The sequence below is a fragment of the Microtus oregoni genome, unplaced genomic scaffold, assembly GCF_018167655.1.
Source record: "Microtus oregoni isolate MIOR12 unplaced genomic scaffold, Mior012 000054F_ref0000373, whole genome shotgun sequence".
NCBI lineage: Eukaryota > Metazoa > Chordata > Mammalia > Rodentia > Cricetidae > Microtus > Microtus oregoni.
Window position 1 is genome coordinate 2,923,964 of NW_024543830.1, and position 17,906 is coordinate 2,941,869.

Consider the following 17,906-nt stretch of genomic DNA (forward strand, 5'->3'; position numbering starts at 1 on the left):
AAGCCCTGACAAGTGAGAGATCCTGTCTATTAAAAAAAAAAAAAAAAAAGACTGGGGGTCCTCAGCAGTTAAGGGCAGTGTTGCTCTTGCAGAGGACTTGATTGCTGGCACCTACATGGTGGTTCACAATATGTGACTCCTCCAGTTCCAGAAGCTCTGACTTCTGTGGGCACATCAAGCACAGAGTAGACATACAGACATGGAGGCAAAGAACTCAAACACAAAAACTAAAAGAATAAATCTTAAAAAATAAATAAAATAAACACCACCAAGGATGCTCTCTGGATGAAGGCTACCTAGTACACCCATTCATATGAATACGCACACACACAAGTTAGTTGAGCTGGATACAATGGTGCACATCTGTAATCCCAGTACTAGGGAAGCCAAGGCAGAGGAAATACTAACAGTTTTTTTTACTAACATGAGCTACATACATTAATTCCTCGTCTCAACCCCAAAAGACAGAAGGAAGCAGCAGCAGTTTGCCCCACATGTTGCTAGGTCTTGTGTTCAATTCCTAGTGCTACAAAAGTATATAAAAATAAAAAATAAAGAGGGAGCAAGGTGGCTCAACAGATGCCGCAAAGCCTGATGACAGTTCTAACCCTGGAACCCATGTGATGGAAGTTGTCCTCTAACCTCCAGATAAATGCCGTAGCGTGAGTGCACTCATACGTGCAACACAAACACGCAGTGCAACACACACACACACACACACACACACACTAAGTAAGTAAGTAACTGGAGGCATTCTGAACACTGGCTCAGACGGTCTTCTCACCCTTCATCAATAACACTTCTTTCAGCAACAGACACCTACAACTGGTAAAACACAGAACATAATAAGCTGTAGGCTGCCCAACCAACACATCTACCACACAACTTCCACACCTAAGGCTCAAGGAGTATCATGAAAGAGAGGGTAAAAGATTTAAGAGCCAGAGGCACAGGACACCTATAGCTAAATTGTGTACCTTAGGAATGGCAGGGAAAATAAACCAATAAAACCTCAAAAGAAATGGTTGCCTGAACAAAATCAGCATGACAACAGTCAGTATGCTAACTTGGACAGCAAAATTTCCCTAGGGTCCCTACCCTAGAAAAAACTACAGGTGGTCAATGGCTACTGAGACAAGAAAAATTAGTTTCCCTCATGGATGAGATCCCAAATGGGATGTCCGCCCTAGACATAGGAACAATACTGAGTCAGTAAGTGTATATACATGTACACGTGCACACACACACAACAATAATCAGAGACCATGAATTTGGAGAGGGGAGGAATTTAGAGGGAAGGAAGGGGTAGAAGTGATGTATGACATTCTCAAAAAGAAAAAAAAAAATAAGAGGCTGGAGTGATGGCTTTGTTCTTGCAAAAAAATAAAAAACCAGATTCAGTTCCCAGCACCAACATGATGGTTCACAACCACCGTACATACAGTCCAGGGAATCTGACACCCTCTCCTGACCTCTGCAGGTCCCAGGGACAGATGTTCTCATACATACATGCAAGTAAAACACTCATACACATAAAATTAAAAGAGAAAAGTTTAAGGCATGATGGGCTAGCAAAAGACCTCAGGGGCAAAAGAGCTCAGGGGCTAAGAGCACTTAATTATTATGTCTAGAATATATTAAACATTTTTTTTGTTGCTGATACATAGCCCTGGCTGGCTGCAAATTCAGTCCTCACATCTTAACTTTCCAGGTCCTATGGTGATTTAAATAATGCACGGAATACATTAAAACAACTGCAAATGAGGGACTTACACCTGTGAATTGTCTGTAGCTCAAGGTATTTTAAAAAACAAGACACCCCAAAATTTAACATATTCAAAATTAAATTTCTTTTTCTTTTTTATGATTTCTCTGTGTAACAGCTCTGGCTGTCCTGGAACTTGTTCTGTAGACCAGGCTGGCCTTGAACTCACAGAAATCTGCCTGCCTCTGCCTCCTGAGTGTTGAAAATAAAAGTGTGTGCCACTGTACCTGGCTTCAAGACTAAATTTCTCATCTACCCTTCAAAACCTGCTCTACTTGCAACCTTCACCAGTAACCACTAACTCCTTATAGTTGCTGAGGCAAAAATCAAAGTCATTGAGACAACTCTTGCCCCATATTGAATCCATCCAAAAACATGAGATCTCCCTGTATGAAAAGGTTCTTACGAAACCCATCACTACTTTCAATGAATACTTACCAATAAGATATAAGTAATGAATAAATCTTGTTGGCCAGATGTCGTGACTTAAATCAGAAGCAAGTAATATAGCTCATTTTGTTAGATTTATTTTATTCTATATGTGTATTTATCTGCATGTATGTATACGCACCACATGTGTGCTTGGTGCTCAGAGAAGACAGAAGATGTTGTATCCCCTGGAACTGGAGTTATTATTATTATTTTTTATTTTTTGGTTTTTCGAGACAGGGTTTCTCTGTAGTTTTGGTGCCGGTCCCAGAACTAGCTGGCCTCGAACTCCCAGAGATCCGCCTGCCTCTGCCTCCCGAGTGCTGGGATTAAAGGCGTGCACCACCACCGCCCGGCCTGGAGTTATTATTGATAGCTATGAGCTACCATGTGAGTGTTGGGAACCAAATCCATGTCCTCTCTCTCTTAACTGCGGAGCCCTCTCTCCAGCTCCTATAGCTGAGTTTGTAGAATGCTTGTCTAGCATTCACAATATCCAAGATTCTATCACAGTCACACAGCAGTGATCCTAGCACTTGAAAGGCAAAGGCAGAAGACCAGTTCAAGATCATTAAGGCTAGCAAGGGCTATGTAAGACTGTCTCAAACAAACACGAGCTAGCACATATTCAGTCAGACACATGTACACCATATTATCATAAATCAGTTACTATCCCTCCTTTGCTAAATGGCTCTCAGTATAAAAGTTCTGGGCTGGGGATATGGCTCAATTCACAGAGGGCTTGCCTAGAATTCACAAGACCTGGGGTTGCTGGGGATTGAACTCAGGACCTCTGAAAGAGTAGACAATCTCTTATCCTCTGATTCATCTCTCCAACCTGGCTATTAATATTTTTTATTATATTTATTTTGTGTGTGTGTATGTGAAACTCCCACAGGAGTTCTCTCCTTCTACCATGTGGGGCCTGGGGACAGAACTCAGGTTGTCAGACTTGGTGGCAAGCACCTGTATACCAACCAAGCCACCCCCTACATACATTGCCCAATTTTTGCCTTCTTCCTCAAAGGTTACCTTCTCAGTCACATTAATCTGATACTCCAACCTCTCTAACACCCTGCAGTCCCCATTTCTGTTTGATAGCATCTATCACCTTCCATAGATTTAATTAACTTGTTATTCACTGCATCTGCTGTCTGTCTCAACTCACTAGAGTAAGCTGTCCGACAGGAAAATGCCCTGCCCACTGTGATCTTAGTGCCCAGACAGTAGCCGGCACAGCAGGTGTTCTGTAAATATTTCTGATGGTTAACAGGCACAGGAGTGCAGCTAGAGGGAGGAACAAACCCCCGTTCTACAGCACAGTAAGGAAACTATGCTCGACAACAACTACATTTCAGAACAGCTCATACAAGTTCTTCTGTTCTTTTTTATATATCTGTGTCTCTGTGAACGCATGTGCGCTTGTGTGTGCCCACAGAAGTCAGAAGAGGGCATCAGACTCTTTGGAGCTGAGCTGCAGGTGTTTGTGAGATGCCTAATATAGTTTCTGTGATCCAAACTTGGTTTTCATGCTAGAGCAACAAGCACCTTGAACTGCTAAGTCAACTTTCCAGTGTCTTGTAGAGGATTTTCAATGTTCTAAGTGCAAAGAAATGATGAGCAACTGTGGTGGTGACAAACAACTTTAATCCTGGCACTCAGGAGGCAGAGGCAGGCGGATCTCAGTGAGTTTGAGGCTAGCCTGGTCTACACGAGCTAGTTCCAGGACAGCCTGAACTATTATACAGAGAAACTCTGTCTCGAAAAAAAACAAAAAGAAAACAGTCTGGAGAGATGGCTCAGTAGTCAAGAGCACTAGCTGATCTTCCAGAGGATCCAAGTCCAGTTCCCAACATCCACATGGTGAGTCACAAACATACAGTATACACGCATACATGTAGATAAATGCTCGATGCTGTGGTCTCTCCTCTCATTCAAGCTACTTGGGAGTCTGAGGAAAGAGGATCCTGAGTTCAATGACAACATAGATAACACTCCATCTCAAAATACAAACAAAAAGTATTCTGTAACTCAAAGTTCAATACAGTGTCTACTTCACCTGTATTAGTCATACACTGGGTATGTGTGGTAGTATTGTTAGTATACTCTACAAATCTAGCCTAAGTATCTGCTGCAACAGATAGATTACAAGAAGGTAAACAGTTGAAGGAAGAGACCAGACCTGCACAAAATGCTGTCATGTCTTTGATAAGTATAAAAACCAAAGGTAAATTAGCAGGTTGGGATTAAGTTCAGTGGTACTGGAGATCACATGCCTCTGGTATCTCAAGATTCTGAGGTCAGTCTCAAACTCTTTTATCCCATAAGACTGAACTCTCTACTGACTAGTATGTATCTCAAACATTATCTGACCAAAACCTTTTCATTACTTAATGTAAGTGAACCTCACATTTAGAGAGGTTTTTATTTAGTATGAAACTTAAATATGTTCAACTTGTTTTCCCTTTTTTATTGATAAAAATAGACATGATTTTCAGAACATCAAATAAGTACTTCTCCCACTGTGGGGAAAGAATAAAAAGCAGAACAAACACAGCAGTGGTGGCACACACCTTTAATCCCAGCACTTGGGGGCAGAGGCAGATGGATCTCTGTAAATTCGAGGTCAGCCTGGTCTACAGAGGGAGTTCCAGGAGAGAGCAACACTGAAAAACCCTGTCACGAAAAACCAAACCAAACCAAATCAAAACATTAAAACCTCAGGATTGGAAAGAGTGCTCAATGGTTAGAGCAATTGCTGCTCTTACAGAGGAACCTATGGTCCACTTTGGAACCTGAAATTTGAACTGGGAAATCATTGCATAGATCAAGACAGTAATTGTGGGGGGCTGGAGAGATGGCTCAGCACCTAAGAGCACTAGCTGTTCTTCCAGAGGACAGGAGTTCAATTCCCAGCATCCGCATACCAGCTCATAATTGTCTGCAACTCCAGTTCCAGGGTACCCGACACCCTCATACAGATATGCATGCAGGCAAAACACCAAGGCAGCACATTAAAAAAAAAAATTAAATAAAAAAAAGACAGTAACTGTGATCCCAGGCTAGTTTGGACTAGAGTCAAAAAAGCAACAACAGAGCAGTAACAGTACCACATGGAAGATCACAAACAGCTGTATCCAGTTCTAGAGAACCAACACTCTTCTGGCTCTGCAGGCACCAAGCTCTCAAGTGGTATACACACATACACACACACAGAGGCAGGGAAAACACTCATACACACTCATATACTCATAGTGTGCGCACACATGCACAGTAAATACTAAAACTTCAACAGTCTCCACAAAGATACGTGTTTGAGGAGATAATATTTACCTTGGTTTGAACATTATATATATACATATATATGTTCATAAATATGTAAAATTTTATGTCAATTTAAAAACATAAAAACATGGGCTGGTGAGATGGCTCAGAGGTTAAGAGCATTGCCTGCTCTTCCAAAGGTCCTGAGTTCAATTCCCAGCAACCACATGGTGGCTCACAACCATCTGGTGCCCTCTTCTGACCTGCAGGCATACACACAGACAGAATATTGTATACATAATAAATAAATAAATATTTAAAAAAACATAAAAACAAAAAAAATTAGGTTTTCAGGGCATATCTTTAATACCAACACTCAGGATGCTGAGGCAGGAGGATCTCTAAGTTTAGTCTCCTGGTCTTCATAATAAGTTCCAGAACAGCCAACACCACACAGTTCATCCCTGGGTTATGCCATACTTTTAAAGGCTAGGCATAGTATATAATCAATCCCACATCTGGAAACAGGAGGATAAGGAGTGTAAGGTCAGCCGAACTACAGGAAACCCTAGCTCAAAAACAAAACAAACCTCTACCAACCTAGAAGATTAAAATAAGAGACACAATACCTCAAATTCTAGCTAATCTACATGGGCTAGGCTTGAATAAGAAGCAAATTATCCAGAGTTTTCTGCACTATAGAAATACTTTATCCTTTCCTCTTTTTTTCCCTTTCTCTCTTCTGTAGACAAGTCCTCCATTAGCCTTAATCCTCCTAGCTCTGCTTCTTAAATATTGTGATTACAGCAAGTCCCACTATACCTAGTTGCCTTTCTATTTTTTGTAATTTTAACTAAAGATGGCTGAAGGGTCAGTGTGACTGTTCAAGTGGGAAAGGAGTCAGTCATCAAGCCTGATGAACTGAGTTCCATCCCTGGAACCCACAGGATGAAGGAAGAGAACTGACTCCTACAAGTTATCCTCTGACTGACCATACATGCACTGTGGCATGGATATACCCTTGGGCCTCAAAACAGATAAATGCAAAAAAATATATTCTTTAATAGCTGAATGAAGTCTTATGCAATGTTTTGGTTTATAATTGATTGTTAATTAAGACTTCTACTTTTCCTGCAGAACTCATTTAAATTTTCATTTTTGTTTCCTAAAACATCAAACCACTCAATGATTAAAAATAAGGGATGGAGCTGGGGGGGTCCCAGCACTCGGGAGGCAGAGGCAGGTGGATCTCTGTGAGCTCGAGGCCAGCCTGGTCTACAAGAAAGAGTTCCAGGACAGGCTCCAAAGCTACAGAGAAAATCTGTCTAGAAAAACCGAAAAAATAAATTATTATTATTATTATTATTAATAATAATAATAATAGATGGGCAGTGGTGGTACATGCCTTTAATCCCAGCACTAGGGAGGGAGATGCAGGCAGATCTCTGTGAGTGAGGCCAGTGTGGTCTACAAGAGTTAGTTCCGGGACAGCAAAGCTATCACACAGAGAAACCCTGTCTCAAAAAAAAAAAAAAAAAGACTGAGTCTGAGTGGCTAAGAGTGCATACTGCTCTTATACAGGACCTGAGTTCAGTTCCCAGCATGCACATCGACATTCACAACTCCAGGTCCAGGGAATCCAACTCACATACCCCCCAAGGCAAGCACATGTGTAGAATAAAAATAAAAATAAATTATCCCGGCCAGCAGGATACGAATAGGGGTCCCTGATAAACCTAGAGGAGAAAAAGGAATGGAGGGGACAAGAGACTCAAGAAATGACAGCAAAACAGGCTTTCTGATCCAGGTGCCACTTTATTATTGGGGAGGGTGTCAGGTCTGCTGGAATTCAGGTCTGGAGATAAGGAAATACTGAGGGTCTGTGATTGTTCACTAATAAAGGAATAAAGGAAATGTTCAAGGCTTCTAAAGCCTGGGGCCTGCAGGTCTCACTAGGCTAATTTCCTAGGTGCAGAACTTGCCCTGCAAAGGTGAATATTTTACTTGTGAACTTAAGATTGCATAAATAAAATCAGGTCTCAAAATACAGGTCCTTGCTTCCAACAGTAAATCATTTTTTTAAAAGATAAAACAGAGGTCTCAGGAAACAGGGTTTCACTTTTGTCCCTTTTGTCCCTTTTGTTCAGACCACCTTCTAATTCACTAAGAGGTTGATCTAAGTTTCTCCCAGAGGGGTAACCTCACCTCAGTACTCCAAGCAAAGCTAAGGATCTCAGCAGAAAATAATTCATGTTTCTGAGGGTTAATTCTATACTAAGATAGTTGCATTATCTCCTTAAACTCAGCCCATAAATTCTGTGAGTACAATGCTCCCTGTATCTCTTTATCTCTTAAGATAAAGGCCATGGTTTAAGTACTTTGCACCCCCAGGATGAATCAATGGAGCTAAAATCTGAACATAGCTCTAATTCTAAAGTTTTTCTATCTTTCTATACTGACTCTTGTTTTATACTTAAAATGGGAGAAAAAAATATAATACATCCTGACCCAGCAAGCAAGCCATCCCTAATGTTTCACTAAATTATAAACACTTTCATAATCAGGAATCTTAAAAAATTGTTCAAGTTTTTTGGGGGTGGGGTTTTAAGACTGTATAGCTCAGGTTGGCCTCAAACTTGTAATTCTCCTGTTTCAGAATTCCAAGTGACTGGACTGCAGGCATGTGCAACCAGGCCAGGAGTATTTTTTTACTCATTTTGCAATACTATTTTGGCAAATATTTACTGATCTATATCAAGTGCTTGGGGATATAGGGACAAACAAGACATAACCCTGACAATTGAGAAAAATAGGTAATAAAGATATAACAAGTAAATACAGTAATTTAGCATGCTGAAAATAAGATGATAAGCCTGCCAGGTGTGGTGCTGAATGCCTTAAACACTAGCACTCAGGAAACAGAGGCAGGCAGATCACAATGAATTGGAAATCAGCCTGGTAGACATGGCAAGCAAGTCCAGGCTTCTCTGTGAGTTTGAGGCCAGCCTGGTCTACATAGTGAGTTCCAGGCCAGCCAGAGATAGATAATGAGTTCCCACCTTGAAAAAACTGAACGAAAAAAGAAAGGGGAAAAAAAGGAAAAAAACAATAGGAATTGAAGGTAATGAGAAAAGGCCTTCCTGAGGAGGGTAATACTTGAAGTGAGATCCACAAGAGAAGGTGGCAGGAGCTGAAGAAGGCTGGACAGGTAACACAGGCTCTTGGAGGGGCCACAGTACAAAAAACTTAACTCTACTGCAACAATATCACTGGTAGGTTAAAAAGAAGAGGCATGAGCTGGGCGTGGTAGCCCACTCCTTTAATTGAACACTCCAGAGGCAGAAACAGGCTGATCTCGTTTAGATTGAGGCTAGCCTGGTCTACATAGCAAGTTCAAGCACAGTCAGGACTACACAGAGAGAGACCGTGTCTTTAAAAAAGAAAAAAAAAGTAGAGGCCTACTATCTGTTCATAACGTAGAAAGATCACATCAGAAAACAAGCACGGTGGTGAACTACAAACCAGCAACAGGGAGGCTGAGACCAATGTGGGCGACACACTCAATATCAAACCAGCCAGGGTAGCTCAGACAGAAGATAATAAATGCTACAGACATACCTAGATGAAATCAATGAAACCTGCCTATCGAATCCATCTCCAGAAAGCATGCTTGCTCATTGTTTTCATTACAATGCATAAAAAAGCCTGTTATTACTACACATCGTAAGATTGAGGAACCAGTGAAAACATCTGGGGACTTGAGGTGTGTGTAGTCTAGTGGTAGTGACTGTCTGCACAGAACTCAGGAGGCCCTGGGTTAGATGCCTCATAAAATGACAGAAAGAAAACATCTCCTGAACGTCTATAGCACAGTCACTTAAAGTTAACTGAGGTCTAAATGACTAAGAACCGATGTCAAAAGAAAAGGGAGAAGCAAAAGTGCCATCAGGAAAATGGACAGGGATTGGGAATGCCCAGATACCTACCTCACAATTTTGCCTAAGCAAACTTAGCAACCAAACTCTGCCAAGATTTACACAAAAATAAGTGATAATGCAGGCCTAAAACTATTTGTGTCTTACTTTTCAGCACCCAGGTTCCGTAAGCCAGAAATCCATCAGGTGTAAATGCGAATGTCCACAAATTATTCTCAGCTATGTTAGAAAGTTAAATTCCACTCCAGCAGATTTTTTAAAAAAAAAATGCATTTAACTTTATTTACATTGTGTAGAATGTACTTTTGAAATGAAATATTGCTCTCCTACTCTTAGTACCAACATACCAACAAAGGAAATAAGCTCAGACACAAAACAGCAGCAGGAGCAGGAAAAATTCTGGTCTCATTGCTGACTAAGAAAAAAACAGCATTGTCACTTGTGATCCCACAAAGCAGAGATAGGAACCAACTTATTCTTGAAAATGGCATAAGCATAGAGTTTAAGGACCAGGGAGCAACAGCAGGAAATGAAGGCTGCTTCCTAACTGAAGACAGGGTGGAAGATGATCTCGTCACATCAGCACTGTCTACTACACTGATGGACCCAAAACATCAAACACTGCTCCAGAGTTAATGACAGACTCGAATCCTAAATACATTCTACTGAGTAACCTTTAGCAAAATCACATTTCTGAGCCCTAATTTCCTTAGTTATAAGTTAGATTATAAAGTACATTAAAAGGTTTAAGGATATGGCTGGCATGCGGCAGATACTTAACATGTGAATCTGTGAAGGTAATAGCATTATTTAATATTGCAGATTCTAATTTGGCAAGAAATAAATGAAGAAGAGATCTGATAATAGTCAACAGAGATTACCTAATCTGTCTTTTTCTTGAGTATCCTTCTCAGCACTGTATTTCAAAGAACTGTCCCATCAATAACTTTAAATACAAAAGCTTTCAAGTTTGGGGCCTTTAATTTTGTTCACAAACAAGTAAACTCAAAACTATTCCAGAAGCAAAGACAGCGGTGCAATAAGCAAACTGTTAAATGGGTGGCACGGGCAAAAGGCCAGAAGGGGGAGAGCAAACTATAACTCTAATAAATATGTATGGAACTGGGATTAGGGTTGCTTGGAATTTACTATATAGCCCAAACTTCAAACTTGTGGCAATCCTCCTGCCTCAGCCTCCAGAAAGGCGTGAGCCACCACGCCCAGTTTAACAATCTATAGTTTTAAAAGACCGCTTTTCTACACTAAAGCGGCGATGCGGGGAGAGCCCCACAGGTTGAAGGGAAGAAGAAACTATAACTGGGGGGGGGGGGGGACGTATATGCTAAAATAAAGAATACTGAGAAGCCTACACGCCCCATTTTGATTGCCTATGCAAACCAACTCGGTTCTCTAAAATGTAGTTCAGGTGGCTGGAAGTGGCCGGAGACAGTGTATGTTTCGGTAGCAACGGTGATGCCGACTACAGCTTCCCAGCGAGCCTGACTTTTCTGCTGCACACACACAGGTGAAGGGAAAACAGGTGGCCGCCTCCCAGCCCCGTCGGCGCTCAGCCCGCTTCACAGGCACCGCCGGCCAGGAGAAGGCCCCTTCCCCGATCGGCACAGCCCCAGGGTCGCGGCGACAGCAAACCCTGAACGGCCCCGCAGGTCCCGGGGAAGGGGGACAGCTCAGAGCTCCACGACCAGGAAACCCAGAAATCGCCAACACGCCAAGGCCTCGAAGGAACGAACGGACGCTACGATTTCCGTGAAGGCTCAGAAAAATCAACAGGACACCTTCCGAGGCTCGGGAGAGAAACTCGCGGACGCCCGTGGGTCTAGGCCCAACGGCCCAAGGTCACGCCAAAGGAGCCGCGGAAAAATTCCAAGCAATGAGCCCCCTGCAGACCAGGGCAACCCTGCCTAGGAATGGAGTCTGGGCTCGGGGGCACCCGCGCCCGAGCTGTAATGGGAACCCCAACTGAATGCAGCGGCTCCGCGGGCAAAGCCCCGAGGATCGGGGGCCGCACAGCCTCCATTTCGCCAGCATCCCCCTTCCCGGTGCCCCCACACTCACATCTCCGCAGCCACTTCATCCAATGGTAGACGATCGTGCTGTGGTGCTTCTTGTTCTCTATACACCAGGAAGACAGGCCCTGAATGGATTCCATGGTGTTGGTCACCGACTGGAATTTTCGATCCAACGAGGACTCCAGGGCCCCGGCGGACGAGGCCGACGAGGAGGAGGCCTTACTGCTGCCTCCGCCGCCGCCGGCCGCCATCTTCCCGGTTTGCACAAGCGCCGCTGGTCCTGTGGCGGCGGCGACGGCGGCGGGAGCGGGCAAAACAATCAGTGCGAGTGCGTGAGAGCCGTGGGAGGGAGGGAGGCCAGGGGGTGGGGGATGCTGCACGCGCCGGGCTCTCCGGGAGGCAGGACGACTAGCGGGGCACGCGGGCGGCCCCCACGCGCGCCGAGGCGGGGCTGCGGCGGCCCAGGGTTGTCACTAGGGTTCGGGGGTCGTGCTTGAACCGGCGGCCGGGACCATGCGACGCCCTGCCAAACGCCCGGCGGCCGAAGCCAACACGTTTAGCCGCACGGCCCTCAACTCTCAAGGCCCTTCCCTCATCCCGTCGGCCGGACTCCGGCGAGCCCGGGCGGCCTCGGCATCGGGAGCGCAACGCCGCCGGACCGTCCCTCTGGTGGCGGGACGCTGTCCTCTAAGCTCGCTGCCCCAGAGAAGGCCCACGGCGCCCGAGTCACTATTTTTTTTTTTTTTTTTTTTGCAACGCAATAGCAGCAGAGGACCAGCTAAAGCAACGCGCACGCGCGCGCTAGCCCCGCCCCTCCGCTTCCTCCTGGCCCTTGAGGCCCTGATGGCCCTGCGATCTGGCCAATCACGGGAGGCGTCGGGGAAGCGCGCGCAAGAGTCGCCCAGCCCTGAGCGCTGAGGAGGTGCGGCATTCCCTCGTGCGCCTGCGCGTTAGGTCTGCGCCGAGCGGGTTGGGAGGAAAACCTGGGGAAGGGAGATACGTAGCGCTCCCGCCCTGCCTTTCGCTTCCTAGCGGGGTTGCTCCCTTGGAGCCTTTAGCTCGCACAAGACTGGGAAATTTACACCGTCTTGTGGCCGCTGTTTCCGGAAGCCGCGGCTGCGTCCGCTAGCACCCCTAAATCGGGGATGTGCGGGTGACAAAATGGCTGGCGTCCATCGTACGGCGTGGTAGGCGGTGCGCATGCGCCTGTCCCGCTAGCCGTTCTCTACGCAGACTCCGGGACTAAACGGAGTTACACACCCGACTTGGGTGATATCATTCACAGCCGCTAGTCGACCGTCAGCACTCTAGAAAGAGGGAATAAGGAAATTAAACAAAAATTTCTCTGTAAAGTTCTCGAGGCGAGGAAAGAGTAATTGACAAGATGTGGCTTCTTTGGTCGATTATAATAATCTCACAATTCTGTAAAGCACTATAGTTTACAAGTCTTAAATATTGCGTGTATTAGCCTAGACTCAGATTAACAATTAAATATCATCTGCCTATGTTAATCTTTTGGGAATATTTGGGGGTTCGTGTATTCCTACTAAATAGGCCAATTTCATTTTAATTATGCCTCAATAGAAGAGAGGGGTTTTTTGTTTGTTGTTTTTTAATATTTATTTATTATATATAATATTCTCTCTGTATGCCTACAGGCCAGAATTACAGATGGCTGTGAGCCACCAGGTGGTTGCTGGGAATTGAACTCAGGACCTTTGGAAAAGCAGGCAATGCTCTTAACCTCTGAGCCATCTCTCTAGCCCCAGAAGAGAGGTTTTTGCGGCAAGGAACTGTTTCATCAAGTTCACATTTAGTATTCATTAATGTCGTTGTGCCAAGAACTGTTTTAGGATTGGGGAAATGATAGCAAAAACAAAATTCCTCCGAATTGACTTGATATTGTGAGGGCCAGCCATGATAATCTAAGTCTGGGCAGGTCACCCAAAGAAAGTTCTTCCTCCAACCCTTATCACATGGGACTCTGGCCATTGATGAAATTCAATGGAGGCTGGGGTCTCAAATGTTTACCCTGAGACAATGCCTAGATGAAATCACGGGACCCCCACCCAAGAACAGACCATCCACAGGAAATTCCTGGCGTTCCAACCACTGCACATAGAAACACCTACCAGCACAGTCACCAGGAAACCCTATACAAATGTCAGCCAATCAGGGGTCTTAAAACCTCAAAAAAAGCTCACCCCCACCTTTACTACTATAAAACCCTATTCTAACTGAGCTCGGGGCTCTCAGGTTATTCCAATAGGTTAGACATGCAGAGAGACCGAGTTTGCAAACTTGATTAAAATAAAGGCTCTTTGCTTTTACATATGGGACTCTTGGTTTCCTTGTGGGCTTGAGGGGATTGTGAATTTGGGCATAACAATATCAGCATCAAATCACGAGTATATTAGGGAGTAAGGAGTCATAAAAAGGCATAGAATAGGATTAAGGGGGAAAGACTGAGTATATGAATAAAAATGGTGTGAACCAGTTTTTAAAAGAAATACTTGAAGCCAGGAGGCGGTGGCCTGCACCTTTAATCCCACCAGAGGCAGAGGCAGGTGGATTTCTGTGAGTTCGAGGCCAGCCTGGTCTACAGAGTGAGTTCCAGGACAGCCAAGGCTACATAGACAAACCTTGTCTAGAGAAACCAAAAATAAATGAATAAATAAATAAAATATCTTTAAGCAAATGTCTACTAGATATAACTTACCTTGCTGTCCATCTTGCATTGTTACAATAAAGGGCTGGCCAATGCCTCCAGTAAGGAGTGAGGTCTGGATATTACCCAGAGGCCCTCCATCAGTCACTATGGTGATGACCCTCTGGCCGCCACTCCCCACCACTTGCTGGATTGATGAGTCAAGTGAATTTCCTTCTTCGATTTCCTCTAAATTAGCTAGGGATAACAAAAGTGAATTTAAAATTTATATATATATATATATATATATATATGTGTGTGTGTGTATATATATATATATACATATACATACATATATGAATACAAGTTTCATCATCCTCTTTTTGGAAAATAAAATTTTTGGTTGACTTTTTTTTTTTTTTTTTGAAATAGGGTCTTCTGTACCCAAGCAACTCAGCCAGTCTCAGCCTTCTAAGTCCAGGACGACAGGACTGAGCACCAATAATCTTCCAGAAAAAGCTTTAATGAGTAACAAGTCAGGAGAGAAGAACACAGGGACTTTGCTAGAACAGTATTTTCTAAAAACGTCCTTACCTAGATGTTAGCAGTGTTCAATAAAGAGGTCTTTGGTGCTGTTGGCAGCGTACACTGCAATCACAGCACTGAGGATCCTGAGGCAGGAGAACTGCCTTGACTTCCAGGCCAGCTTGGGCTATGTGGTGAGATTCCTTCTCAAGAAACAGAAAAACAAAAAAACAAAAACAAACAAAGATCCAACTCCCAAATAAAAAGAGATCGGTGCTACGAATAAATACATTTTGAAACGCTAGTTCGTATGCACTTAAACTTTCCAGGTGTGACAGGGCATGATAAATCCTATTTGGGAGACAAAGGCAGGAGGATGTCAAGTTCCAAGCTGCATATAGAGTCTGAGGCCAGCCTGGGCTACGTGAGACCCCTTGTCGAAGAAAACCAAGCTATATATTTACTTTTTAGGGTAGTGGGGTAGAGGACAGGGTCTCATTGTGTAGTCCTGCCTTACTTGGAACTGTGTAAACCTGACTGGCTTCAAAGAGATACACCAGACTCTGCCTCCTGAGTAATGGAATTTACCAAGAGCTTCAGCGTGAATGGCTGTTTATGGTCTTACCTTTCCAGTTTTCTTAGATAAGTTAACAGTTTCAGAACAAGATTGTTGAATCCCACCAGCCATTGAGGCTAAATCTTCGGGATGGACATGCTGAAGGCCAGCCTTGGTGGTAAAATAGGGACTCAAGAGTAGTGAAAACAGAGGCCCGGAAGATGGCTCCGAGGTTAGGAACACTGGCTGCTGCTCTTCCAGAGGTCCAGAGTTTAAATCTCAACTAGTATCATGGGGGCATATGATGCTCTTCTTTAGTAAGAGACATGTAAACTAGATTAGGGACTTTAGGATGCGTAAATACTTAGTATAAATATTGTGGGGCGGTGGTGGCACATACCTTTAATCCCCCCACTTGGGAGGCAGAGATAGTCAAATCTTTGAGTTCAAGGTCTACAGAGTGAGCTCCAGGACAGGACAGGCTTCAAAAATACAGAGGAAACCTTATCTCAAAAAACCAAGATAAATAAATATGTCTTTGTATGGCTGTTAGGGGTTCAGTTCATCAGAGCCTGGACCTTCCCTCTGCCATATAGGCCTTAAAATTCCATCTTGGAGTGCTTTCACACCCTGACACCTTGTTCTCCTCCCACCCTCCTGCCAACTCCACACATCCTCTTTCAGACCTGAACCTCTCCATTTCCCCCCTAAGCAGGTCTTTGGCGGAAATCACTGGTGTATGTGTGTGGGTGAGGGGTTTGTGCATGTCCCAGTCCACCTGTGGAAGTCAGAGGACAACTTGCAGTTTTTCTCTTTGTTTTTTTTTTTTTTTTTTTTTTTTTTTTTTAAAGATTTATTTATTTATTATGTACACAGTGTTTAGCCTCCATGTATGCCTGCAGGCCAGAAGAGGGCGCCAGATCTCATTATAGATGACTGTGAACCACCATGTGGGTTGCTGGGAATTGAACTCAGGACCTCTGGAAGAGCAGTCAGTGCTCTTAACCTCTGAGCCATCTCTCCAGCCCCCAGTTTTTCTCTTTGTGGGGGCTAAACACATTATTGATTAACTCCAAGTTACCAATAATGTATTGGTTTTGCATTAAGAGATCAAAGCACTTCTCGCTTGGGGTCATCTAACCAAGAGTAAGTCCAGATTTGAATCCTCTACTTCATGTTTCCTGTATCTTCCATCCTGTCTGCCTGTTGAGTGAGTCTGAATCTGTGCCTGCCTGAAGGCTGTTTTGTCACTCTGACTCTTGGCTTTGCTGTCTTTACTGAACAGCTTGAAAAGTGTCACATGGGGAAGGACTATGGGGTACTTATCAGAAACCTTTAACAGAGTTTAACAAGATGTCATTGACTGCAAAGACCCCAGCTGACCCAGAAAACATTACGATAAACATCACTGTTTTACCATTCAATGTCCAAATGTGTTACATTTATGATGGACGTTCATTTTAGAAGATTGCTTTCAGCCTCCATTTTTTTAAATATTTATTTATTATTATGTATACAATATTCTGTCTGTGTATGTCTGCAGGCCAGAAGACGGCACCAGACCTCATTACAGATGGTTGTGAGCCACCATGTGGTTGCTGGGAATTGAACTCAGGACCTTTGGAAGAGCAGGCAATGCTTTTAACCACTGAGCCATCTCTCCAGCCCCCCCCCTTTTTTTTTTTTTTTTTTGGTTTTTTGAGACAGGGTTTCTCTGTGGTTTTGGAGCCTGTCCTGGAACTAGCTCTTGTAGACCAGGCTGGTCTCGAACTCACAGAGATCCGCCTGCCTCTGCCTCCCGAGTGCTGGGATTAAAGGCTAAAGGCGTGCGCCACCACTGCCCAGCTCAGCCTCCATTTTTGCTGCTTTCAGCAACTGATATACATGCACTATGGATGGTGACTTGGAAGAGCGAGCACCCAATTTGAGCTTCCAGCTGTATATTGGCTTAGGATGTAAAAGCTGATCATGGGAAAAACCTAAGACAAGTAAGGTTGTGTGTTACATTCTCATAAAGGTACGTTAAGGAGGAGTCTGAGTAGCTTATCGGTCTTAAGTGACCTCAAGGTGTATTATTAACTCTGGCTGTGAGGTCCAGCCATATTCCAGTCTCCTAGAATTAAGAGGTATTTTCATAACATTGCATCAGCATACTCTCCTTCTACCATGTGAGTCCTGGGAATTGAACTCAGACTATCAGGCTGGGCAGTAGCCCATTTTGTTCTCTTAAAAACAAAACAAGGCGGGGCTGGAGAGATGGCTCAGTGGTTAAGAGCATTGCCTGCTCTTCCAAAGGTCCTGTGTTCAGTTCCCAGCAACCACATGGTGGCTCACAACCATCTGTAATGGGGTCTGGTGCCCTCTTCTGGCCTGCAGGCATACAGACAGAACATTGTATACATAATAAATAAAAAAAAAAAAAAAAAAACAAGGTTAGGCAGTAGTGGCTAAAGCCTTTAATCCCAGCACTCAGGAGGCAGAGGCAAGAGGATCTTTGCAAGTTAAAGGCCTGCCTGGTCTACAGAGTGACGTCCAGGACAGTCAAAGTTACACAGAGAATATCCTGTCTCAGAAAACAAAACAAAACCAAATCCAGGGGCTCTATGTAACCCAGGTTGGGTTCAAACTCATGATCTTCTTGCTTCAGTCTCCTAAAGTTAAGATTACAGATGTGTACCACCTTCTATGACTATTCTGTTTGGACAAATGTAGTATATGTATCCTCTTAGCTCTTCACAATTATTAATCTTTACAA

General features: G+C 43.9%; 1 protein-coding gene across 7 annotated transcripts in view; it reads right to left on the reverse strand.

Moving 5' to 3' along the window:
* Positions 1–12,155, reverse strand: part of LOC121437858 (regulation of nuclear pre-mRNA domain-containing protein 2) — a 53,897-nt gene extending 41,742 nt beyond the window's left edge. For all 7 annotated transcript variants that reach the window (XM_041637954.1, XM_041637953.1, XM_041637957.1 and 4 more), the window contains exon 1: positions 11,470–12,155. In XM_041637954.1, the coding sequence (XP_041493888.1) occupies positions 11,470–11,674 (205 nt within the window). In that variant the 5' untranslated portion in view covers positions 11,675–12,155. The remainder of the gene's footprint in view (positions 1–11,469) is intronic.
* Between the last annotated feature and the right edge of the window lie 5,751 nt (positions 12,156–17,906).